The sequence below is a fragment of the Sus scrofa genome, chromosome 15 (genome assembly GCF_054392235.1).
Source record: "Sus scrofa isolate SSC_HxYL_T2T_F1_AM1 chromosome 15, Sscrofa_HxYL_maternal_Yorkshire_Landrace_v2.0, whole genome shotgun sequence".
NCBI lineage: Eukaryota > Metazoa > Chordata > Mammalia > Artiodactyla > Suidae > Sus > Sus scrofa.
This window is the reverse complement of record NC_139397.1, coordinates 139,153,669-139,180,642: the sequence shown is the minus strand read 5'-3', so window position 1 is coordinate 139,180,642 and position 26,974 is coordinate 139,153,669. Positions and strand designations below refer to the sequence as shown.

Here is a 26,974-nt window from a genome sequence, read left to right as displayed (position 1 = left end):
TCTAAGACTAAACCAAGATGAAATAGAAAAGATGAATGGATCAATCACAAGAACTGAAATTGAAACTGTGATTTAAAAACTTCCAACAAACAAAAGTCCAGGACCAGATGGCTTCATAGGCGAATTCTATCAAACATTTAGAGAAGAGCTAACACCTATCCTTCTGAAACTATTCCAAAAAATTGCAGAGGAAGGAATACTCCCAAACTCATTCTACGAGGCCACCATCATCCTGATACCAAAACCAGACAAAGACACCACAAAAAAAGAAAACTACAGGCCAATTTCACTGATGAACTGCGATGCAAAAATCCTCAACAAAATACTCACAAACCGCATCCAACAATACATTAAAAGGATTGTACATCATGATCAAGTGGGATTTATCCCAGGGATGCAAGAGTTCTTCTACATCCACAAACCCATCAGTGTGATACACCACCATTAACAAACTGAAGAATAAAAACCATATGATCCACTGCATAGATGCAGGAAAAGCCTTTGACAAAATCCAACACCCATTTCTGATAAAAACCCTTCAGAAAGTGGGCATAGAGGGAACCTACCTCAACATAATAAAGGCCATATGTGACAAGCCAACAGCTAACATCATTCTCAATGGTGAAAATCTGAAAGAATTCTCGCTGAGATCAGGAACAAGACAAGGATGTCCACTCTCACCACTACTCTTCAACATAGTTTTGGAAGTCCTAGCCATGGAAATCAGAGAAGTAAAAGAGATCAAAGGAATCCAAATTGGAAAGGAAGAAGTAAAACTATCACTATTTGCAGATGACATGATACTATACCTAGAGAATCCTAAAGACTCGACCAGAAAACTGTTAGAGCTCATCCAAGAATTTGGCAAAGTTGCAGGATACAAAATTAATACACAGAAATCAACAGTATTTCTATATACTAACAATGAAAGATCAGAAAGAGAAATTAAGGAAGCAATTCCGTTTATCATCGCATCCAAAAGAATAAAATACCTAGGAATAAACCTACCAAAAAGACAAAAGACCTGTACTCTGAAAACTATAAGACACTGATGAAAGAAATCAAAGATGACACAAACAGATGGAAAGACATGCCATGCTCTTGGATTGGAAGAGTCAATATTATCAAAATGACTATACTACCCAAGGCAACCTACAGATTCAATGCAATCCCTATCAAATTACCAAGGACATTTTTCACAGAATTCAAACAAAATATTTTAAAGTTTGTTTGGAAGTACAAAAGACCCAGAATAGCCAAAGTCATCCTGAGAAAGAAAAATGGAGCTGAAAGAATCAGGCTCCCTGGCTTCAGACTATACTACAAAGCTACAGTCAACAAAACTGTATGGTACTGGCACAAAGACAGAAATATAGATCAGTGGAACAGGATAGAAAGCCCAGAATTAAACCCACACACCTACAGTCAACTAGTCCATGACAAAGGAGGCAAGAATATACAACGGAGAAAAGACAGCCTCTTCAGTAAGTGGTGCTGAGAAAACTGGACAGCCACATGGAAAAGAATGAAATGAGAACACTCCCTAAGACCATGCACAAAAATAAACTCAAAATGGCTTAAAGACCTAGAAGTAAGACCAGATACTATAAAACTCTTAGAGGAAAACATAAACCAAACACTCTCCAACATAAACAGCAACATCTTCTCAGATCCACCTCTTAGAGTAATGACAGTAAAAACAAAAATAAACAAAGGGGACCTAATCAAACTTCAAAGTTTCTGTACAGCAAAGGAAACCCTAAACAAAACAAAAAGACAACCCACAGAATGGGAGAAAATCTTTGCAAAGGAATCGACCATCAAGGAATTAATCTCCAAAATTTATAAACACTTCCTACACTCAATACCAAAAAAACAAACAACCCCATCCAAAAATGGGCAGAAGATCTAAACAGACAATTCTCCAAAGAAGACATACAGATGGCCAAAAAACATATGAAAAGATGTTCAAAATCACTCATTATTAGAGAAATGCAAATCAAAACCACGATGTGCAACCACCTTACACCAGCCAGAATGGCCATCATCAAAAAGTCTATAAACAATAATAAGTGCTGGAGAGGGTGTGTAGAAAAAGGAATCCTATTACAAACAGTATAGAGATTCCTCAGAAAACTAAAAATAGAACTACCATTTGATACAGCAATCCCATTCCTGGACATGTATCCAGAGAAAACCATGACTCGAAAAGATGTATGTACTCCAATGTTCATTGCAGCACTATATACAATAGCCAAGACATGGAAACAACCTAAACGTCCATCGAGAGAGGGATGGATAAAGAAGATAGGGCACACATACACAATGGAATATTACTCAGCCATTAAAAGGAATGAAGTACTGGCATTTTTTGCAACATGGATGGACCTAGAAATTATCATGCTAAGTGAAGTCAGTCAGACAATGAGACATCAACATCAAATGCTTTCACTGACATGTGGAATCTAAAAAAAAGGACACAATGACTTCTTTGCAGAACAGATACTCACAGACTTTGAAAAACTTATGGTTTCCAACTGAGACAGATTGAGGGGTGGGGAGATGCACTGAGGGTTTGGGATGGAAATGCTATAAAATTTGGTTGTGATGATTGCTGTACACCTTTAAATGTAATAAAACTCATTAAGAAAAAATAAAATATGCACATTACTATATATAAAAGACATAACCAAAAAGGACCTACTGTATAGTACAGGGAACTACACTCACTATTTTGTAAGAGCCTTCATGGAAAAGAATCTGAAAAATATATATATACACACATACATATATGTATGTATAACTGAATCACTTTACACCTGAAACTAATATTATAAATCAACTATATTTAAATTTTTTTAATTTTTAAAAGGGGACATTTGAAATGCTATAAAATTTGGTTGTGATGATTGTTGTACAACTATAAATGTAATAAAATTCCTTGAGTAATTTTTTTAAAATGTAAAAAAGGGGGAGGGATTTGAACACAGATATTTGCAAAGGCAAGATAATGTGAAGACATGGGGAGAATGTCATGTGAAGACAGGATTAGAGCCATGCATCTACACCAAGAAGACCAAACAGCATGCAAACCTCCTGAAGCAAAAGAAGGGGCAAGGAGGGATTCTCCTAACAGGTTTCAGAGGGAGCCTGGCCCAGCTGACACTTTGACTTTGGACTTCTAGCCTCCAGAAATGTGAGAGAACAGATTCCTGTTTTTTAAATCATTCAATTTGTGGTCCTACGTTACAGCAGCCCTAGGAAACGAATATAAATACAAGTGAGATTAGAAAACATAAGGGTTTCTGGCTATTTCTTCACCAAAACACGATATAATTTCAAGACTTTTTTCTTAAAAATTATTAATTTGGGGTAGTTCCCATCGTGACTCAGTGGTTAACGGAATCTGACTAGGAACCATGAGGTTGCAGGTTCAATCCCTGGCCTCGCTCAGTGGGTTAGGGACCCGGCGTTGCCATGAGCTGTGGTGTAGGTCGCAGATGCGACTCAGATCCCACATTGCTGGCTCTGGTGTAGGCCAGTGGTACAGTTCCGATTAGACCCCTAGCCTGGGAATCTCCATATGTCCCAGTTGTGGCCCTAGAAAAAACAAAAGAGAAAGACAAATATATATATATATATATATATATGTATATATATATATATATAAATTAATTTTGCCAGGATAAGAAAAATTTTAAAGTTTTATTTATTTTGACTTTTTAGGGCTGTACCCATGGCATATGGAAGTTCCCAGGCTAGTGGTCAAATCAGAGTTGCAGCTGCCAGCCGATAGCACAGTCACAGCAATGGAGGATCCGAGCCACCTCTGCAACCTACACCACAGCTCATGGCAATGCTGGATCCTTAACTCACTGAGCGAGGCTGGGGATTGAACCTGCATCCTCACGGATAATAGTCGGATTCGTTACAGCTGTGCCACAACAGGGACTCTGAAAAATATTAAAGCTTTAAACTATTTATTCTCACTAGCTTGGATTTTTATGACAGCAGTAAGAAATGCCATTGTAGCGATTTTAATAAAGCAGAAAGAAAAATAAGTCAGCCACACTTCCAAAACCACCACCACGTTAACCCATTTCCTTCCAGTCTTCATGCAATGCACTCACACAACAAACACACACACACATACACACACACACACAATTTCAAGACCTAAAAGGCGGGAGTTCCCGTCGTGGCGCAGTGGTTAACGAATCCGACTAGGAACCATGAGGTTGCGGGTTCGGCCCCTGCCCTTGCTCAGTGGGTTAACGATCCGGCGTTGCCATGAGCTGCGGTGTAGGTTGCAGACGCAGCTTGGATCCCGAGTTGCTGTGGCTGTGGCGTAGGCCAGTGGCTACAGCTCCGATTCAACCCCTAGCCTGGGAACCTCCATATGCCGCAGGAGCGGCCCAAAGAAATGACAAAAAAAAAAAAAAAAAAGACCTAAAAGGCTACTAGATTTTCAGTCTTTCTTCCCCCCAAGTAATTCATAATATGAAATAATCTTCATGATATAAGAAGTTCTAGCGACACTTTTCTTGCCTCTATAACCAACAAAGTGGATGTTCTATGACATCTGGCTGTTTAGATATTACTGTCATCAACCTCACAATGAAGGTCTTTGTGCAGGAACTCTCAATCCACATCTTGGGTATTTTATTAGGTTTCTTTTTAAAAATGGCATTAACAGGGGGAAAAAAAGAAAGAAAACCATAAGAACTTTTTTAGCCTCTGCTGCATCTTGCTTTCCACAAATAAGATGAACTATTGATCAACCCAGCAAGTTTAAATCAGATTCTAGTGGCGACTTGTGACTGTGGCTATAGCACAGCAGTCTTCCCTACATTTGTGAGAGTTTTTTCTTTCATTCTCCGAGGTCTTGCCACACTCCTCTTGAAGCAGAAATCATTAGAACCCAGAGGGGTAGGTGAGTGACACTGTTGTCCGCGCTGCAGCGGCACAGAGGGCTATTTTGGGAGGCAGGCCAAGAATGCGGCTGAGGAATGGAACGAACATGCCCTGGGCTCACCGGGAAGCACCCAAAGGGAGAGGGCGTGCGGTAGGCTGGGGGGCTCTGGGAACATGAGGCCCAGCTCTCAGCTCCAGACAGGGGCTCCCAGCGCACAGGCTGCTGGACTGTTAAGGGCTGGTGTTTTATACATCAGCACCTTCCCGCCCCTCTCCATCCTTTCCAACCCAGCCTGACCCCCGCTCATCCAGGCTCTCATGACAGCCATTCTCTGATCTCACTCAGACCTTTGTCTTCAGCATCCTCCTGCTCCCCCATTTCAGACAGTGAGTACTTTGGGGGGATGTCAAGGTCTAGACAATGGCCATGAAGGTTGACGAAGCAGGGCAGCTAGGAAGGGCATGGGAGCCACAGGCTTTTATGAACAAAATCTTGAAACCTGGGGCAGCAAATTTTTTGGACAAGACAGTGGCAAGTTTTTCATTCCTATTTTGATGAAGAATTTGGGGCTTTGCAATATCACAGAACAAATATTTCACAGCTCTATTCTTAGAGCAACTACATTTTTTCCCCCACTGGGAAGTTGGGAGTCAGCAGAAAGGGGGTTACACACATAACACCCCTTCCTTTAAACCCCTATAACTTTCTATCTTAATATGACAGTGGTCACCTAGGAAAGCCAAAGTGAATGACTTTAAAATTCTACAGGTTTCATGCTAAAGCACACTCTTTAGAGAGATCATTATGATTTCAGAATCAATAGATGTAAGCCACACAACCCTTCTAGGGTCTTCAATAATTGTCAATAATCTCTTTAACTGTAAAGAGGTCTGGAAGTCAGGTACAAAATCCTGTGATTGTAAAATATCAATACTTTGGACCATCCCTCCCTTATTCAAATTAAAAAATAACGCCTTTACAAATGTAAAGAAAGTCGGAAAATCTTTAACTATAATCTATCCTTTAGTTAACATCAAAAAATGGGTATTGGAGAAACTCCACAAATGCAGTCACTGTGGGGAAATCTTTACTTGCAGCTTGCCCTTGACTAGACATCAAAGAACTCACACTAGGGTGAAGAAACCCTGTGCATGTAGACAGTGTTGGAAAACCTGTAACTCATCCCTTTCTCAACAGGAGAGGACACATTCCTGAAAGAGATCTGTAGATGCACCAAACACGGAAAGATCTTCGTGTGAAAAAACACTATCTCTATAAAGGTAACCGATGCAGAAGGGGCTTCAACCTCAGACCCTGTTTTATTGCGTAACATAAAACTTACACAGGAGAATAAACTTTCTTCACAAAAAACTGAAGATTAATCTAATGAGGAATTACCAAATGGGAGAAGCTATTTCTGAATGAATCCCACCAGTGAACAGTGTTCTAAGGTATCTGTTTAAAAAAAAAAAAAAGAACAACAACACTGATGGGAAAGGGTTTGCTGAAAAGCGTTTTCAGGTCTGAACACAACATTAAACGTGGACCTATATCCATTGTTATAGATTTACACTTTAACTCAAAGTTAATGAACACCTATTCAGTCCCATGTCAAAGCATCGAGGCAAAGGTAACTTCTAAACAGACACATCTTTGTAGCCTACATGCCTGCACCTGGGCTGATGAGAAGGGAATCTGAGACACACAAGTGTTTGGGAGGGAATCAGATTGAAGATAACATGCTTTTATTACTTAAAAGTAATAAAATGTAGGTGTATATATAGTCTACTGTTCTTATATGGTTATGTCAGAAGAATCCTTCCATGATAATAGAGACCTACCTACCTCACCCTACAATTATAGGTGTATTTGGCATGGTAGAAATATTAAGCTACCTATGTTTAATAAAGTCAATGATGGAGAAATGAGGTATGACAGTCTTATTAAATTGATACAAAAGAACACTGAAGCTGCCGGGTGTTTTGTTATAGTTAGAAAATGACATACAAAGACCTACGTTTATAAAAAGTTTTAGTGTGTCAGTATTGTCAGAAACAAACACCAGCCCATAGCTGAAGGCAGGGAGGGGTTGGTCTGAGAGAGGACAGCAGGACAGACCGCCATCTCCCCCAGCCCCAAGAGTGAACGTAGGCACAAAAATCCAGATAGTTCACGGCTGCCACATTGCTTTCACTCCACACACACACCTTTTTTTGGGGGGGGCGGGGGTTAGTGCTGCACCTGCAGGATACTGAAGTTCCCAGGCTAAGGGTTGAATAGGAGCTGTAGGTGCCAGCCACAGCCACAGCCACACCTGCGACCTACACCACAGCTCACGGAAACTGCTGGATCCTTAACCCACCGAGTGAGACCAGGGATCGAACACACATTCTCATGGATACTAGTTGGATTTGTTTCTGCTGAGCCACGATGGGAACTCCTACCCCACAAATTTTAATACCAAATTTGACTTTAACTCAAGAATTCATGCTATGTGACTGTTACACAGAAAACCTTTTGTCACCACTGACTTAGCTGATAGCACGTGTGCAGTTAAAACCCAAAGGGAAGACAGGAAAAGAGAACTCGGGGAGGTTTAGGACAAATGAGTACAGAATGCTAGGAAAAAGAGTAGACCAAGAACAGAATTTCTCCAACAAAATCTCCCTTCAAATGGATTGCTAGGCCAAGAAGAGACAATTCCCCTAACCCCTTTTTCAGTAAGTATTTCAGGACTGTCAATTATATTCAATTTTTATGGAGAGAGCTTTTCATTCTTTAGAAAAACAAAATATTGAGTTTTAATATCAGAAATTTTTAACATATCTTTATTCTTCCAACTTCATGTCAAGTTACAAATAAAACAGTTCAAACCGTGTAGCTATATTGCTTCTGATGCACACTCCCTTGAGCAGAAACAGCATAAACCAAGAATACATTGAAATTGAACTCACAGTGAGTAACCAAGTATGGAAAGGGTGCGTGACAATTCAGTGTGGTCTGATATGTACACTGTTTAAAAGTGTCTCCCTTTAAAACATCACAGATGTACATCATTTTTCTTACAAAAGAAGCCACACAGAGATTAAGTTTTAAAGTTGTATCACAGGGAGTAATTCTTTAAAAACTATAAAATCTTATGTATCTTGGAAGCAAAGTTATTCCAGGTTTATCTTTAAACATTGCTGAAAAAACCACAAGCTTTAAAAGATGATGGATATCAAATTCATGACTTAAAATAGTATTTAGGAAGTAGGTAATGCTTTCAGGTTTGTTCCGGTCACAGTCAAAACTTTTTAAAGGCGTTTAAGCCAAGAAATACCAGCTGGGGGAGGAGGATAATGGGGAGAGGAGAGGACGGGAGGAATGGAGGTGGCAATTCACAATCTATCAGATGTGAACTGCAAGACTTACTAGAGAGATTCAAAAGTTCTTCAGAGAGCTTCCTTCCAGAAAAAAAAATCGTTCTCAGAAAACATTCTTTTAGAATATATAGTCTATTTTTAGATATATTAGCATTAGCAATTTATTTTGAAATTCCTGAGTTTCCCTCCAAGTATCTCCTGGTAAAATCAGTATTTTTTTTCTAATAAAATTACAGTTGTTGGGTGGCTCCCCCCCAAAAAAAAATTAACATTTTTTGAAAGGATAATAATATTTTCAAGTCACTGAAGATGGCTTCGGTCAGAAATTAATGCAAAAGGGATTTGCATAATTCTGCCGTGGCATCTGACACCTGGCATCTGATACTTCAGGAATGAAAGGAAACTAAAAAATGAGGAAAAGGGGACAAAGTACAGATTTTAAGCCAGCCTTGTTAGATGTTTTTGAAAAGGAACAACTTTTACTCTGAATCAGTGATAAGCTACACATTCAACTGCCACTATTTCAGTCACAATTACACTGATATTTCTCCTTTGTGGCACTGAACCATTTTTTTCTAAATATTTTTCAAACCTCATTTGAAAGCAAGTAATTATTCTAAAGATAAAGCATCAGAAACACATTCTCTCCACCCAAGCTGACTTTAATTTTTAGATCACAGCATTTTTAGAGAGGGGTCCATTAAATTTTCCCTATTTTTGCTTCTTCTTGGCAGTTTTTCCAAACTGTGAAATTTATGACAAGAAAGCATTCCAAACATAATACAAATATATACAAGAAAACAAGTTTAAAGCAAGAAAAGAAAATTGCAGTATCTCCAAATAGGATGTGTTCGTGATGTGATCAAAAACCATAAGGTCCCAGGGCCTCAACACTCCCATTAGCCTGGGCAGATCTATGTTCATATTTTTTTACGTGGATATTTTTTACTCGCTTGTTTTGCCTTTTGGTGCCTAAAATAACTGATGTAATTAAGAAAATAACTAATATGACATGAAAAACATGGTACCTATCACTTTTTTACATCCTAATCTGAACACATCTTAATTGGAACAATATCACTCTTGATAATACTTAGACAAGCAATACATATGCAAAGATTGACTATGTATCATACAATGTTTTCAGAATCACAAATAATTTCCACACTGACATTAAAAACCTGTAAATTAAATCTTAAGTCACCTCATTATAAAGTTAACTTTTCATGTATCATAGTAAGAATGCTATTCTTAGAAGCATCCTAGATTATTTCTCATTTTCTAGTGTTGAAAGCTTATGGTAAAAAGGATAAGGTGCCTTTTTAATAAGCTACAAACAAAGACACTGACAGACACACACAATACTCAGTGCAAACAATCCAAGAAAAAAAAATCCTATTTTTGAAATGATATATGACTAAACAGCTAGACTAAAAGTAGAAGAGATAGAGTAATTTTCCATAACTAATGTGTCACAAATATAGACAACTCATTGTATGTGTGGTCAATGAAATGAAGAATAACTTTCCATCCTTTTTTTTAAATTCTACCCTACCTTTTAGAATTATTTCCAATTCTAAAAGTTGAAGACTCTGGACATTTCGATGGTGGCTACTAGAGATCAGTTATCCTCTGGTGCTACCCTTGCTGTGTTTTCTTCTTTACTATGAGACCATAACCCTCTACTGCTACTTTTGTTTCATGCAGCACCAACCAAACTTCATTTTTTTTCTAAGCAAAAATAAATATATAAAGAAGACACTGTCAGGCATATATTCACAAGGTCTCAACTTCTTAAAACGTAAGTATGGGTATATTTATTTCTCTCAAATGCATACAAGACAATAATTACACAGCAACAAATCTTTTGTTCAACAATGATTTGATTCATAAGCATTTGAATGAAATTTACATAATTTCACATCCATACCCTTGCATTTTTAAATACTGTAAGTAAAAAAGCCCCCCAAATAACCAATTCTTATATTTCCTATTTATCCCTCTATACATCCAAACTTTAAAAAGTTACAAACTGAACATTATACAGAACATATAAATCATGTTTAAAAACTTGAGGTTTTAAAATCACTGTCCCCCAATATGATTCGGAAAAGTCTTCATGCTGACAAGTGCAGTCCTAGGTGGTAAAGTAACTTGGAGGAGGGGAAGAAAGAAGAGACAGACACAAGTTTGCCGTCTTAATATTTTACTAATCCTGTCAGTTAAAAATGATGATGTCATGAGAAACAACAGTTTAGGTTTAACAGGAGGAATGGAGTTTGCCTCACAATTTGAGACATGCATTTCAAGTATTTTCCTATTTGATCTGAGCTCCCTGCAGCAAACTGATGCTGAAAGAGAATAATTATTTCCTTCCATACATTCGCTCAATGTCCGCCTGGTAATGTGTTTTAAGCTCTTTGCGTTTCAGCTTGAAGGCATCTGTCACCAGACCAGTTTCAGGGGTCCACGGTTCAGGGCTTAAACGAATTTTTACTGGAATTTCAAACTTTTCCAGACTTGCTGAGATGGTGAAAAAAATAGAAAGAAAATAAAAGTAAATGCAAAGCCATGAAAATTGATTAAAGTTTTCAGCAAATAATTTAACTTCCTCAGTCTGTGAGCACCCATCAAAATGCACAGCCAACAGTTGATAGACCTCACTTCGAATCAATCTATCCCTTAGGCGTACCGGAAGTAAAGAATAGATATGTATGAGAATTATGATGGCAAAAAGCTCTAGAACATCTACATGTCCCTCAATAGAATGAGGTTGGAGAAATTACAATATAAGCATAAAATGTACACAATTCAGTCATTTAAAATGAGTCAGGAGTTCCCTTGTGGTACAGTGGGTTAAGGATCCAGAATTGTCACTGTAGTAGCTTGGGTCACTGCTGTGGCACAGATTCAATGTGGGAACTTCCACATGCCACAGTGCAGCCAAAAAATAAATAAGTACAAAATAATAAGAAGAAAAAATGAGTTTGGAGTTCCTGCAGTGGTGCCATGCGTTAAGAATCTGACAGCAGTGGCTCAGGTCACTGAGGAGGTGTGGGTTCAATCCCCCACCTGGCACAGTGTGCTAAAGGATCCAGAATTGCCACAGCTGTGGGGTAGGTCACAGCTACAGCTCAGATTCAATCTGTGGCCGGGAACTTCCATATGCCATGAGTGAGGCCATAAAAAATAAAATAAAAACTAAAAAGATTAAAATAAATAGAGTTAGATCTATTGGGTACGTGTAAAGATAATTACAATATACTGTTAGATTTTTTTTAATTTTATTTTTTAATACTAGATAAACTTATTTTTATGAACTAAATGTGTAGGACAAAAATACACACCAAACTAAACTACATACACCTCTAGGGGATAACATGCAGGATTAAGGAAAAGGAAATGTCACTTTTACTTTACACCTATTTGTTTTCTTTCAATTTATTGTAAAAACCAGTTTAGAAACTAAAGAATGATATCATATCAAGTTTAAAGACAATCTTGTCACCGAACCAGGATATTCCCTGTAAGCTATGAGGAAGGATGTTTGCTCACTACCATCTTCCTGAGATGCTGTTTGATACCCAGTAAGATCCTCAATAATGGAGGGATGACGAGAAGGTGGGAAGAGAGATGCAGTTTTGAGAAACATATTTCGTTAGCAAGACTGATTTATTTTTCCAGTACTCACTTAACAAATGTTAACTGGAAAAAAGTTACTGTGTAAAGTGCTTTAACAATCATTCTTTAAAAATACAAAAATGAATAGTTTCTGCTCTCAACTGAATACTATCAGGAAATAGGTAAACACCTATCCATAATATATATGTGTGTACACACACACACACACAAAACACTAATTTAAAGATGTAAGTGCCTTGAGAACAAAAGTGATATATTTACTCTAACATGTGAAAATAAAGAGATAGAAAACAGGGAGTTCCCATTGTGAGGCAGCGGAAATGAATCCAACTAGGAACGGTGAGGTTGCGGGTTCGATTCCTGGCCTTGCTCAGTGGGTTAAGGATCCAGTATTGGAGTAAGCTGTGGTGTAGTCGCAGACTCGGCCTGAATCCTCCGTTGCTCTGGCTGTGGCATAGGTTGACAGCTACAGCTCTGATTTGACCCCTAGAGTGGGACCCTCCATATGCCACAAATGCAGCCCTAAAAAGAAAAAAAAAAAAAAGAGAGAGAGATAGAAAACAAGGTTTTAGTCTTCGAAAATTAAAAATATTTCAGGAGTGGTTTCCAAGAGGGAAACGCAGTAAGGCAGGGACCAGAGCACCTAAGGGACATGAGTGTGATACTACTGAGACATGGGGAAGACTCACAAGCAAGCACTGGAAAACCTGAGGTTTTAAATGCTCAGCATTACACTCTATGACCAGATGGATGCACAGTGATATCATCTAGGCTAGGTTTTAGAAAAATAAACTGTACTTCTCCAAACGATCATATAATCAATATGAGCAATTGGAGAAATGAGGACTGTAATAATTATGAGGATTTCTTCCTTATTTTGTGAATATGTTTGTATATACGTTAAGCAAATATTTTCATTTTCTTCCTTCCTACTATCATAATATGCATGAATAAGCTAACTTTATATCACAGTATTTAAGGTACAGGATATCAGAGGGGAAGAGTAACAAGCACTCAAGGGGTGTATCCTCTTCTGCGAAAAGGCTCATGTCTTTCAGGTGTATGCAGGACAGATGTATATTAGTGATAGTCTGACTTTGTTAACGTTTTTACTTGGAAATTAACTATGGCTTGAGGAAACATGAGTGGGTGCCAAACTGACAACGGGTGGACTGTGACGGTCAGTTTTACGTATTGTCTGTGCTAGTCCCAGTTCTTCAAGTAAACACTAATCTAGGTGTTGCTCTCAAAGTGCTTTGCAGATATTAACTCAGCTGAAAGGCCATGGGAGCAGAACTAAGGCTTCCCCAAATCAGAAGCAGCTCCGCCTGTGGACAGGTGCTTTAGCTCGTGCCTAAGAGTTTCAGTCCACCCTCTCAATAGTCTGCCCTACAGATTTCCAACTTTTGTCAAGCCAATCCCCAATAATTATGCAAACCAATTCCTAGCAATAAGTTAATATAGTTAACCTACTGATTCTGTATCTCTGGTGTAAACCTTGTATAGATTTTGCTTAAAAATGAAGCTGCATCCCTTCTTCACATCATGTATAAAAATTAACTCAAAATGGCTTAAGGGCCCAAATATAAGAGCTAAAACTATAAAACTCTTAGAATAGGGCTATTTCTTTGTGACTTGGATTAGGCAACAGTTTCTTAGATGTGACAAGAAAAAGCACAGCAACAAAAAGAAATAAAAATTAAAACTGCTGTGTTTCAAAAGAGATACTATCAAGAAAGTAAAAACACAACCTAAAGAATGGTAGAAAATATTTACAAAGCACTTATCTGACAATGGACTTAAATGTAGTATATATAAAGAACTCATACAATTCAATAATAAAAGACAAATAACCTCACTTCAAAAATGGGCAAAGAGGAGTTCCCGTCATGGCTTAGTAGTAACAAATCCGACTTGCATCCGTGAGGACAGGTTAGATCCTTGGCCCTGCTCAGTGGATTAAGGATCTGGTGTCACCGTGAACTTTGGCTTTGGTTGCAAATGCAGCTCAGATCTGGTGATGCTGTGACTGTGGCATAGGCCAGCAGCTACAGATCCAATTCAACCCCTAGCCTGGTAACTTTCATATGCCACAGGTATGGCCCTAAAACAAAACAACAACAAAAAAAAAAAAAAAAAGAAAAGAAAAGAAGAACCCCCAAAAAACATAAAACTTGTATGTAAATGTTCAGAGCAGCATTATTAATTAGCAACTGAAAGTGGAAACAACCCAGGTGTCCATCAATCGATGAATAGATAACAAAATACTATTTGGCAATAAAAGGGAATGAAGTGTTTATACGTGCTCCAACAAGAAAACATGCATACATGCTAAGGAAAAAAAAAAGTCATAAAAAAAAATACGATTCTACTTATATAAAATCTCCAGAACAGGCAAATCCATAGAAACGGAGAGATAGATTAGTGGTTCCCAAGCACTAGGAGGTCTGAGGTATGATGAGGAGTGACAGCTAATGGATACAGCACTTCTTTTTGGGATGACGACAGTGTTCTAAAACTGACAGTGGTGACAGCTGTACAATTCTGTAAATATACTAAAACCAACTGAGTTGTACATTAAATGGGTGAGTTGTATGATTGTGAATTGTATCTTGAAGCTGTTAAAATATACATAACATTTTAAAAAAGCAAACGTATATAAATTTTAAATTATGCTTAATTATCGTTTCAGTATTCCACCTTGCTTCAATATTCCATCAACTATGCATAAAGATATGTAGGCTTTCTAATATAATATCCATTAATTAACTCAATTTAGCATCAGTCCAAGGTTTTTAAGTTTAGCATCAGTCCAAGGTTTTTAAGTTACTTAGAAACATTGAAAATTACCTTCAAGCTGGCATACTACAAAACATAATCGTCACAGAAATAAAGGATCAGAATGATTTCATCGGATTAAATGCAATTTAGATATTTCATAATCTTGAATAACATATCAAAGGAGAATAAAAACACATACTGCTATTATACTTAACGCTGATAACTCAGAGGTATAACTGTTTTCATGAAACCAACAACACTAATCTGGACTCTTTGCACCCATCCCCCAATACACACACACAAAAAGGGGGGCAGGGGGAGGGCGGATAAAGGACATATGATAACAACCTAGCAGCACATCAATAGTGCAGAAAAGAGTCCTGGATGTTCACTGTAGGCTGTGGTGTCCAGGAAGCTGAGCAGGGCCTTGGAAACAGCTGAGACGAGTGGAAAAGGGGACAACCCAGAAAACAGAAGCTTTCGACAAGAGAATCTTCTGATACAAGCACCAGTGGTGGGCGATGATGATGTGGGTGTCCCTAGAGGGCCTGAATGGGGCGAAGATAAGCATGGTCCTCTCCCTACTAATGGTAGGAAAATATGATTGGTTTCTAAGCAGGAAATGCAACCTAAGCCCTTGTAACACCACAGGATAAATACATTTTAAGTACTCTCTTCCCATCTCAGTTCTTAGAATCAGTTGAACACATACTCACCTGAAATAGCAGCTTCAGAAAGCACTTTAAGTACCTCATTTTCCATTTCACGACTGTTACACAGCTCCTCCCAAGTCCCTGTAAGTCCTTTCTTTCGTGCTAGTTCTGTTAGTTCCTTTTGATTTGGCACAACAAATCCAATGACATAAGAATGGTAACTGTAATACATGAAGGATAACTTAGCTAAGGCTCTAAATGGCACATCATGTTAACTGCAGTTTCTAATTACACTGACATTTACTATGTTAAAGAAAATGCATGAGGTATATTTGGTACAGCCGCACTTAGTTCACACAACAGGCACTTTTACTGTCTGGTTCATAACACATTCCGATGCTTTGGCAGAAGTCATTGCTAAATAAACCTTAATCTGACATTTTATGATAAATTTCAACTACGTATAACTATCATAAATTATGTTTTTAAAAGAAAATGACAAAGTTAGAAAATCTATCTTTTAAAAAAAATCAACAAGTCATACCAATAGGCTAAACAAAAATAAAAGCTAATGTAAACAAAACTATTCCTAAAAAAATTTGGCAGCAAATCGAAATACTGTGATGGTGTATATTTCTTCTTTTGTTATGAGAATTTGTGTTCGAGAGGGACTCTGAGTAGGCCCACCGTAGGCAGCAACCTGAAGAAATGGCAGCAATATCAGAAGGAGAAGAATGGTTCTGGTGAATATCACACAAGAAAATCCAGAACTATAGCATCACTAAAGAAAATACTTCATGACGAACAAAGGTCAGAATCATTTATAAATCAATGTAGTAAATCTTTAACATGGGCTGTACCTCAAATTCTATTTTTAAAATGGTTCTTGTAGTATACGATTTTTTTCCTCCATAATAAGTATTAAGTCAACTTCTATAGTAAGGTTCCTAGGCTGGCCACAAAATATCCAATCATTAACAATGGAGAATATTTGCCACATGCAATACTGTTATGGAAAAAAATAATCAAAGTACCAATCAGAAATTCCAGCACATTTCCCAATAATGCATTTCTGAGACTGTAACTTTAAACTCTCCTTCCCAGCTGCCTCTATATCATCATGGGCTAGAGATGCTATGTGTTAATAATGTAGCTTAAGGAGGAAAGGAAGCCCTAAGTTCTAGGTAACGTGCTAATAAGCAGGTTCAAATTTACAGGAGGGCAGTAAGAACCGAGCAGAGCGATGCTCACTGACCCCACCCCCAACTTCCTTCTTTACTCCCCTCTCCTCTGGACTGGCTATGGGAAGCTTCCCTGTGCAGAAGGACAGAACAGGTATCTAAGGACAAAGCAGCAGGGAAGAAGATTTTATTTTCTTCACCTCCCTGTCACACAGGACACTGCAGTGAGATGTAAAACAGAAAAGAGGGACAGAGAAAGATAAGACGAGGAAGACTTGCAAGGAAAGAATCAGCTACTGGCTAATGAGAAGAGGTCATTCCCAGAGATAACAGATAAGAAGAAAGAGTTCTTGGTATAATTTTACAAAGAAGGCCCATACAGGAAGGAAATGCCAACAGCACACCAAATGTTTTAAGTAAAATAGCAAGAATTCTACTTTCTTACCTGTTTGCATATGCACAAATGTTATCTATTAGTGGAAGATTCTTCAAAGCTGCCTCAACTTTCCCAAGAGAAACATATTCTCCCGCCTGTAGTTTTACAAGGTCCTTTTTACGATCTGTGCAAAACAAGGCCGGGGGGGGTGGGGTGCATTGGAGGATAATATTAATACACCTTTAATACATATAAATATTGGCCATTCCTCAAGTCATTTGTTATCAATTAAGTTCATTATAATAGTTATGCTAAAATTAAAAACACATAACAAAATCAGGCCCTAATTTCTGTACTACTAAATATACTCTTTTGAAAAAATTAGCTTCTGATTAAGGGCCCCATCATCAGGGCCTTAGGTTATGCTCTGCTGAATAGATTATGTTCCTGGTATACATTAATCCAGAACATATACTCAATGCCCAATCTGAAAGCTCACATTCTATCTGGAGAGACCCAGGAGGGGAAAAAAAAATATCGCTTCAATATAATACGGTAGTGCTAAGTGTTAAGACTCTCCAACCTGCTGATTCTGAAAGAATTTCTACAAGTGAGGTCTGAGCTGAGTCTTAAGGGAAGACAGAGCAGTAGCCAAGTGGAACAGCACTGGCAGAGAACAGAGGTATGGAAGTACTGCAGTATAAAAAAGGAGGAAGCAATGGAGATGGAGGTAGCAGGGCGAACAGGGCCACCTAACAGAGCACCATGAACTGAGCCTCTGGGAGCCACTAAAAGGTTTTCAGCAGGAAAGCAGCCCAGTGATTTAGGCATTGAGTAATCATGTGGTAGCAATGAGCAGGTGCATTTAGTGGGGATAAGCATGGCAACAAAAAAGAACTTCTTGTAATAGGGTGACAGAAAGCGCAGGTCTCACCTATAATCACAGAAAGAGGGACATACAGACGGGAATGACCTTGAGGCACATTTCATAAGGTAAAACAGTGGGATATGGGTTAGACATGGGGAGCTAGCAGCTGAAGAGGCCCTCATCTCCTCCCAGTATCTAGATGGCACGACTGGGCTAGAAATGCCATTAACTGAGGGAAAGAACCTAGGGGGAGAAGCAGGGAAGGTATTTTTTGACCCTATGGGTCCTAAGACAGAGCTGTCAGGCCTTCCTTAATTCTCACAGGAGACAGCCCAATACCTCTAGATATCAAAGGATTCATAAAAATGAATATTCCCTATTAAGAACTGGACTTTTTAAGGATTATCTAATAGTAATTAAGAATACCACTGCTACTGAACAGATTTTAAGACCTCACAGTATGTCAAGCCTTAAATTCCACAGTCTCTAGTATAAATTTTTATTTTCTAAGGATGATGCAACAGAGACCACACCATCACATAAAGATGAATTCTTCTGTTATTAAACAGCGTCTCTAAATATACAGTCTCTTTTGAAAAGTTATTTCAGAAGCATCCACTTAAAAAAAAGGAGTATGAGCTGACTCACCAATAATCTTTAAACAACCATCAGGGTCAAACTCTCCAATATCTCCAGTACAAAGCCACCTCTGTCCATTTTCATCTTCAAAGAAATCAGCTTTTGTTTTTGCTTCATTTTTGTAGTATCCCATTGTCACATTTTGGCCACCAATAAGAATTTCGCCCCTGGGATGTGGTTTATCAGTATTGAAGTATCCACCTAATAGAATAATGTATAGTCAATTCAATGTTTTTTCCCTACATCCATCAAATGAATATTTGAAACTATTAGTTTCTAATAAAGACATCTGATTTTGATCCAATTGGGGTTTCCCAAAGGAAGTAAAGCAGACACTATGAACAAAGTTCAAAGACAAAACCAGTTGCAAATTTTCAGTTGCTTAACCATAAACACTTCTGTTTTTAAACTACTATTCCAAGAAAAAAATTGAACCCAAACATCCAGCATCAAAAGTATGAAATAATTATATGTATATTCTACAGGTTAATTCCTTTAAGAATTCTGTAGAAATTCTGAAATATGATACTAATTAACTGATAAAAGAATTAACTCATGCATTTAGTGAGAATATATAAAATCAAATTACTATATATTTAGAGGATTTATTCCTTAGAGATAATTTCAGAATGGTTCTAAGTTAAAGGTTATTAAACATTTTCACTGGTTCTGCTAAAAGACAGGTGAAAAATGACACCCAGGCCTTAAAATCTCTTTGTATAAAAGAAAGTGCACCCAAACAAATCACAGATAATATGTACATGTTAATAGCATTACTTTTAATTTTTAAAAGTGCCAAGTATTAGAGTTCCCATTGTGGCTCAGGAGAAACAAACTGACTAGCATCCATGAAGACCCAAGTTCGATCCTTGCCCTTGCTCAGTGGTTTAAGGCTCCAGCGTTGCTGTGAGCTGTGGTGTAGGTCACAGACACAGCTCAGTTCCACGTTGCTGTGGCTATGGCGTAGGCCCGGCAGCTACAGCTCCAACTGAACCCCTAGCCAGGGAACCTCCATATGCCATGGTGTGGCCCTTAAAAAAACAAAAAATAAAAATAAAAAAACAAAAGTGCCAAATATTTAAATGGCATGAGCAATAGATTTTTATAGAATTATAGTGAAAATTTCCTTCTGATAATTTTAGGTTTAAGCCCTCAGAGAAGAGAAAGAAAAAAGAGAAAAACAGGTAAAAATCTTCAATTTCAGAGAATAAATTTTATGATCTTGATTCTACAAAATAAAGTTATGATCACTTATAAGTTATGGGCATAATTTAGTACATTTCTCAAGCTTTCCTCATAATTCTTACTTACATTTATGTAATAAAATAAGCAAAACAGAAACGATCACAATTCTTCAAAAATCATCTTTGAGACAACCAAATAAATGCAGTCATATAGCTCTAGATAATGTATTTCTATTATAAAGGACAAAAGTAAGCACTTGAGGGTGATTTTATATTCTAAGGAAGGAAATGAAGCACAATTCTAATTTTAAAGTTTAACATCGTACAAATAAATGCTCTGTAGTTAAACTAGATTGTTACCTTCTTCCCAGTTCTTTAATTTGATTTCACAGCAAACTAATGGTGCTCCCACTCTGCCAGTATTGTAGTCCCACACTAAGAGGCAAACAAAAAAAAGTATCTGATTACAGTAGTTAATAAATTGCTTCATTTTCTAAATACCAAAAAACAATGATTTATCCCAAAGCTTAGATATTCCCTAGAAAATCCTTAAAAGCAGAAGCTGCACACTGGTGAACCAGACGGTGTGGTCCACACTGAGGTATTCTGTTCTATTTTTTAATATGAATTGGCTATAGAGATTTAAAAGTCAAGATGTTTTACGTATAAGCAAGGAATCTCCAAGAACAATGAGCCCACATTTCTAGCACGGGGCAACAACTATGGCCCCTCAAGGAGGGAGCAAACCTGCTATAGTTCCCCCCAATACCCCCATTCTTTACTCATCACCTTTTCCTACACCAGGGCTCACTTTACTTATCTAAGTAGCTGCTAGTTGAAGTTGCCTTCCCTATCACAAAGAATAAAGGAGCACAATGGTTTACACCAATTCCATTTTCTTATAAAACTAAACAGATTTACAGTACAATAACCTCTTCTTTTCCAAGTACAATATATACCTCTACCTCTATATATAGTACAATAACCCAATCTTCTCCCTCATGTCACTATTACAAAGTGAAACCTCTGATGCCTCCCCCACATCGGATTATGCACAGTAAGAGTTCAGAGACTAGGCTATGAATTAAGATTATTAACTTTTGAGGATCTGGGAAAAGAACCCACCATTAAGAATTACTACTGCATTAGGTTTCTTCTTCAAAGGTAACTCAAATATCAGAAATAAAAGGTTCAGGAGTTCCCACTGCAGCTCAGCAGTTATCGAATTTGTCTAGCATCCATGAGGACACAGGTTCGATCCTTGGCCTTGCTCAGTGAGTTAAGGATCTGGGAAACTCCAAGAGCTGTGGTATAGGTCGCAAACACGGCTTGGATGTCGTGTTGCTGTGGCTGTGGCATAGGCCAGCAGCTACAGCTCCAATTCGACCCTTAGCCTGGAAACCTCCATATGCTGCAGGTGCAGCCCTAAAAAGCAAAAAAAGAAAAAGAAATAAAAGGCTCAAATTTAATATTTTACAAAATATTTTATTTTATTTCATTTTACTTATCTATTTTTGCTTTTTTAAGGCCATACCCATGGCATATGGAGGTTCCCAGGCTAGGGGTCAAATTGGAGCTACAGCTCCCAGCCCATGCCACAGCCACAGCAATGCCAGATCCTTAACACACTGGGAGAGGCCAGGGATTGAACCTGCAACCTCATTGTTACTAGTCAGATTCGTTTCTGCTGCACCACAATGGGAACTCCTTGACAGAATATTTTAGTTACAACATAAATTGTAACTGATTAATCATATCCAATGGAAACCTTAAAAACAGAAGAAATTAAGATTCCTCAGTAATCGAATAGGCATGCTTTTTTAAGATTGCTTATTTCCTTCCTGCAAAACAAGACTTAGAAGCAGCTTCCAAAAATACACGAAGTATAGAGAAGACAACTGAAGATAGGAAAATACAGAAGTAATGCGTGATAAACCTGGCATAAGTGGTGCACAAAAGCACTCACAGTAAACAAGGGAAAATGTAAAGTTATGCAGTTTAGTGTCTATCAGTATCTAGAAAATACCAAGTAGAAGCACAGTTTTTTCTGCTATTGGAAAACACAGTAACTCTCTTCCACGAAAGGGCAAGTGGCACCAGGGAGTTCTCCCAATCGCCCCCTCAACCACACCACCATGATAAACTCTGGAAACTACATTCTCTAGACCTGAATCTAGTTTCTCTCTGCATTTAATACAGACCACTCCCCCATAAACATTTCTGAACGTGAGCCTTAATAAACATAAGCAACTAAACAAAACACATTAATTTTTCTACATGAAAAGAAATTCAGTAACTGATGTAAAAAGATAAGTGTATACAAAACAGCCAATGCTTGTCACTAAAACTTCTTTCACAGAATGCTAAGTAGTTTTTAATACTACATATCATAGTTTAACATGAACAACTCCTCTAGATGAATTATTGACAACTAGATACATCTAATAAGAGCCTAAAAACTGGTATCAACAATCACAGTACTTGGAATTTACACGAATATTTTAACTTTTCTTCTCCTATATATTTGCAAAAAACAAAAAAACAAAAAACCAACCCATACCAAAAAATGCCTGGAGTTGTAGCCCAGCCTCTGTTGGACACACCACTCTGTGGACAACACTAACCTTCTGTAATTGTTCCAGCCCCAGAAGATTCAGTGAGTCCGTATCCTTGACCAACGGGACAGCAAAAACAGATATTCATGAATCGTTGTGTGGCTGCAGAAAGTGGAGCACCTCCACATAACAGAAGCCGAGTATTTCCACCCAGCAAGCTTCGAACTTTCCGGAAAATAAACCTTAAAAAAAAAAATCTAAGATTAATCACAGAATTTAAAGCTGAATGGGATTTTCCAGATCATTTAGACTAATCTCCCATTTGTGTTACACTGGTACACCTCAAAGACGTTTGGAGTTCAGCTCCAGACCACCACAAGAAAGTTAACACCACAATAAAGCAAGTTACACAGATTTTTTTGGCTCACCAGTATGTATACAAGTTACATTTAGGAGTTCCCGTTGTGGCTCACTGGGTTAAGAACCTGACATAGTGTTCATGAGGATGTGGGTTTGATCCATGGCCTCACTCAGTTGATTAAGGATCTGGTGTTGCTGCAAGCTGCATCATAGGTCACAGCTGCAGCTCAGATTCTGCACTGCTGTGGCATAGGCCAGCAGCTGCAGCGCCAATTCGACCCCTAGCCTAGAAATAGCCACACGCTGTGCGTGCAGCCCTGAAAGAAAGAAAGGTTTCTGAAAAAAACACTAATTAAAATATTGCTTACCACCTTGATTGGGGGAAGAGTTTTGCTTTGTACTTTAATATCTTTGAAAAAGGCAAAGACCAGGAGGCAATCATTCAAATACATATTAATAGGCTTTAAAAAGTAGTTACATATCCCGGGCTTCCTGTGTGGCTCACAAAAAGTAGTTACATATCTCACTGAAAAGACAGGAAAAAAAAAACCTGAAGTTTTAAATAATGTGAAACATCTGAAAACTATACTAATATTCCCATAAAAAAATATGAATGTCATACTTTTATTTTCTAATTCCTAAACTATTATATAATTAAATCTACTTACTGTATTAGTGTTACAAAAAAAAAAAAAAAAACAACAGTCTGTGGTAAAACTCACCTAACACTTTAAACAAAATATTTAATCATATTTGGCTGCCATTTTATATTCACATTCAAAGAGAAATTGCTTCTCAAAATAATTAAAATCATATTAAGTGTCCACAGAAAATATTAGTACACTATTAATACAGTGTGACTTCTAGTGAAAATTTCTTTCAAATAATATTGCAATCTTTTTTTTTTTAATTTTATTTTCCCACCGTACAGCAAGGGGATCAAGTTATCCTTACATGTATACATTACATTTTTCCCCCCACCCTTTGTTCTGTTGCAACATGAGTATCTAGACATAGTTCTCAATGCTACTCAGCAGGATCTCCTTGTAAATCTATTCTAAATTGCGTCTGATAATCCCAAGCTCCCGATCCCTCCCCACTCCCTCCCTCTACAATCTTTTTTTAATTGCTCATATTTTTACTCAAGATGAGAGTTTTTTCTTAGAATCCCTTTCACTCTTTAAGATACATTTTTTTCTTATAACTATCTCAATCAATTGCACTATTAGTGTGAACAAAGCAATCAAACCATCAAAGAGAAGGAGAGCCTTTACTTACCTATCACACAGCGGAGTACTACACCCTTTTGAAATCTGCTCCATTTTGTAATTATATGCCAAAATAAACAGATTGCGTTGGAAACTACTCATTTCATTCACTTTATTCATGACATTTTTGTAGATCCTATCCATGATTTCCTAGATATATAAAAATGAGTTAATACAGTTGATAATGCTATCAGATGCTTTATTTAGAATCTTAACATCAGATTACTATTTCCATCAATAGAGGCATTTTAAAAGATATATTCTATCAAGAATACATTTTTTAAATAAAGCAACAATTAGTTTAAAAATGATATTTTTGCCAAAGTAATTTTTAATAGTAGTAAAAAAAAAAAGGGGGGGATATTAAAAATCTAAGGCAGCAATATGCCACTACTGATTCTTTATACTGTTTTGCTTATTTTATCTTATTTATTCTGAACTAACAACTAAACTCACTAAATAAATGACCAACTTTATGCTTTTTAAAATTCTCATAATTTTATCCTATAAAGATATAGAGTATTACATTCTTTCCTCACAGTGAGACCATGGGGTTATTTTGGTTGCTTGTTTGAATTTTTTTTTTTTTTTAACATTTTATTTTTATTATTTATTTATTTATTTTTTTTTGTCTTTTTGCTATTTCTTTGGGAAGCTCCTGCGGCATATGGAGGTTCCCAGGCTAGGGGTCGAATTGGAGCTGTAGCTGCCAGCCTACGCCAGAGCCACAGCAACGCGGGATCCGAGCCACGTCTGCAACCTACACCACAGCTCACGGCAACACCGGATCGTTAACCCACTGAGCAAGGGCAGGGATCGAACCCGCAACCTCATGGTTCCTAGTTGGATTCGTTAACCACTGCGCCACAATGGGAACTCCTGCTTGTTTGATTTTTAAGGCTACATCGAGGAAAATTTTCCTTTTCTGCACTGCATTTTGTTTGCTAGGACTATTATTATGAAGTATACACTAGTGACTTGAAATAGTTTCTCTTTATAATTTTAAATGATATTTAACAGTTAAGTGAACATTTAACTAAAATTTTAAAGAAAGATACTACTAAGGAAACTACATACCCACTGAAACTCCAAAATTACTGGTCATTTACATTTGATTTTGGAATAACTATGTAACTGTGCTTGGATGTGAACACTCAGGTATCTGATTATACTTCCCAATACTTTCAAACAAAATCAGAAAGCATATAAAATTTAAATTAAGGGAACAGAAAATCATTGCTATCCCATTTCTACTGATCTTATTTCCAGGCCCCTCCCTATGACTGGTATTAAATTAAGACACACAGTGCTTCAAAGTTGCGCCAAATTCTCTGTCACTTTTTTTGGTGTCTAGTCCAGATTTTCCCTAAGGACTCAGGAGGTAATTATATGATTTGCTTAGAAGGACATGATCTCAAAACTTCCCTCCAATTTCCTGCTGGGCTTCAGGTTTCTACTAATAGCAAACATCTATCACAAAAATGATTTACTCAAGAAACCATTTAGGGAGAGGAGCTGGTAACATCATATGGAAGCTGAAACTAAGTTAGTGTTTAATAAATAAGAAAAAAAAGTAAAACAAGACTAAATAACTCCTGTAGAGCTCAAGGCAATAAAATCAATAAGGAATAAATCCTACATAAACTACCTTCTCGACAGTATCTTTTCTACTAGTATCTACGTTCTGCAGGTACTTTCTTGCACTCACTGTGGATTAATGTTCAATCCTTACCGGAACAGCTGCCATTAGTGTCGGTTTCAACATGGACGCATCCCCTTTGCTTCCTTTTTTTATTTTTGAAGACTAGAGAGAGAACAAAGTGATCCATGTAAGATAATCCTTATTTTAAAAATCCAATGGAACTCATAAATCAAAAAGCACATTACAAATTCATCATTTAATTCACCCATATTCTAAGTAGTACATGATTAACTGTCATCCTTAGACCATATTGTCATACTGACTAAAAAATGTATTAAAGATAATTATGATTTTCTAGTATCTCAAGACACGGACATTTAATTACCTGATCTGCTAAAGTCTGTGGTGAAGAGTAGCCAATGCGGCATCCATGAGAAAGACAGACAAGCTCAGCACTTAATTCTAAAACATGGGCCAAAGGCAAATATCCAATGTAAACATCCTTCTCCCTAAAAGGAAAGGCAGATACAGGAAACAATGGTCAGGTGCTGTTTCTGCTGAGAGTGACTGCAAGAGGAGGAAGAAAAGGCACATGGGAGGGTCCTCGGGAGTCAATATGGGCTCCTTGCGTGTGTGCGCGCACGTGTGTGTGTCAGACACTTAGGGTATCAGCTCAACCTACAACTGAGGAGGCAGACAGTAAGGAAGTGGTTCTTGTTTCCAGTCCTACTGAAAGATGCTTTCAAGTTATAAGTGCTGCAGAAGCAAAGCACTGAGGCAGAAGAAATATGGTCTTGGGGGAGGGGGGGAGAAATCCTCCAAGGAGGAACTAGTCTTTAAACCGGGGGGGGGGGGGGGGGGGGGGGCAGAGCTTCCGTGCCTGCCCTCTTGCATCTCTCACAAGTGTCCTATGCTAATAAATCCATTTCTTGCCTATCAGAAAAACTTTAAAAATTAAAAAAATAAAGTTAACAGGCTATCAAACAGAAGATCTCAAACAGAATCCAAAACTTTCTACCAGGAATTTTACAAAAAGAGATTCTTGTTCTGAGAATTAATTTATGCCTTATGTAATAAGATGTATGCATACACATGTGCACATAAAAAAATTCCCGTCTGGTTTCCTCCACTGGGCTACACCCCATTCCAATACACCCCACATCCCCCCTGCTACTACTAGAATGTGTCATAAAAATAAAAGTCAAAGAAAAACCAAATACAGAAGCTCAATAAATACTTACTGGATATATAATTTGCTCACTTATTATATATTTAGGTATTAAAAAATGACTAGAGGTTAACATCAACTGATTAAAATAATTTAAGGCATTTAACTCAGTTAAAATTTGCGCTTTAAAGTAAGAAGTAAATATTAAGAATGTTACCTATAAACTATATTTTAAACTGCACAACTATAAAATTATGAAATTGTTATTTCATAATTTTAAGGTCCTTTTTTTGAAGAACTGCTGACTGTAAACAGATTCTGAAGGATTAATTTAACCATATACTACTAGATGACACAACTGTCCATAACAGATACCA

At 37.5% G+C, this 26,974-nt stretch overlaps 1 protein-coding gene across 6 annotated transcripts in view; it reads right to left on the bottom strand.

Moving 5' to 3' along the window:
- Positions 1-7,729: 7,729 nt before the first annotated feature.
- ACSL3 (acyl-CoA synthetase long chain family member 3) overlaps positions 7,730-26,974 on the bottom strand; it is a 74,933-nt gene continuing 55,688 nt past the window's right edge. For 5 of the 6 annotated variants that reach the window (XM_021074566.2, XM_084998071.1, XM_021074569.1 and 2 more), the window contains 9 exons: positions 25,815-25,938; positions 25,520-25,591; positions 23,798-23,937; positions 22,229-22,401; positions 19,965-20,039; positions 18,430-18,621; positions 16,983-17,097; positions 15,420-15,577; positions 7,730-10,803 (listed from right to left, as the gene is read on the bottom strand). In XM_021074566.2, coding sequence (XP_020930225.1) covers positions 10,646-10,803; positions 15,420-15,577; positions 16,983-17,097; positions 18,430-18,621; positions 19,965-20,039; positions 22,229-22,401; positions 23,798-23,937; positions 25,520-25,591; positions 25,815-25,938 — 1,207 coding nt within the window. In that variant the 3' untranslated portion in view covers positions 7,730-10,645. 6 annotated transcript variants of the gene reach the window in all.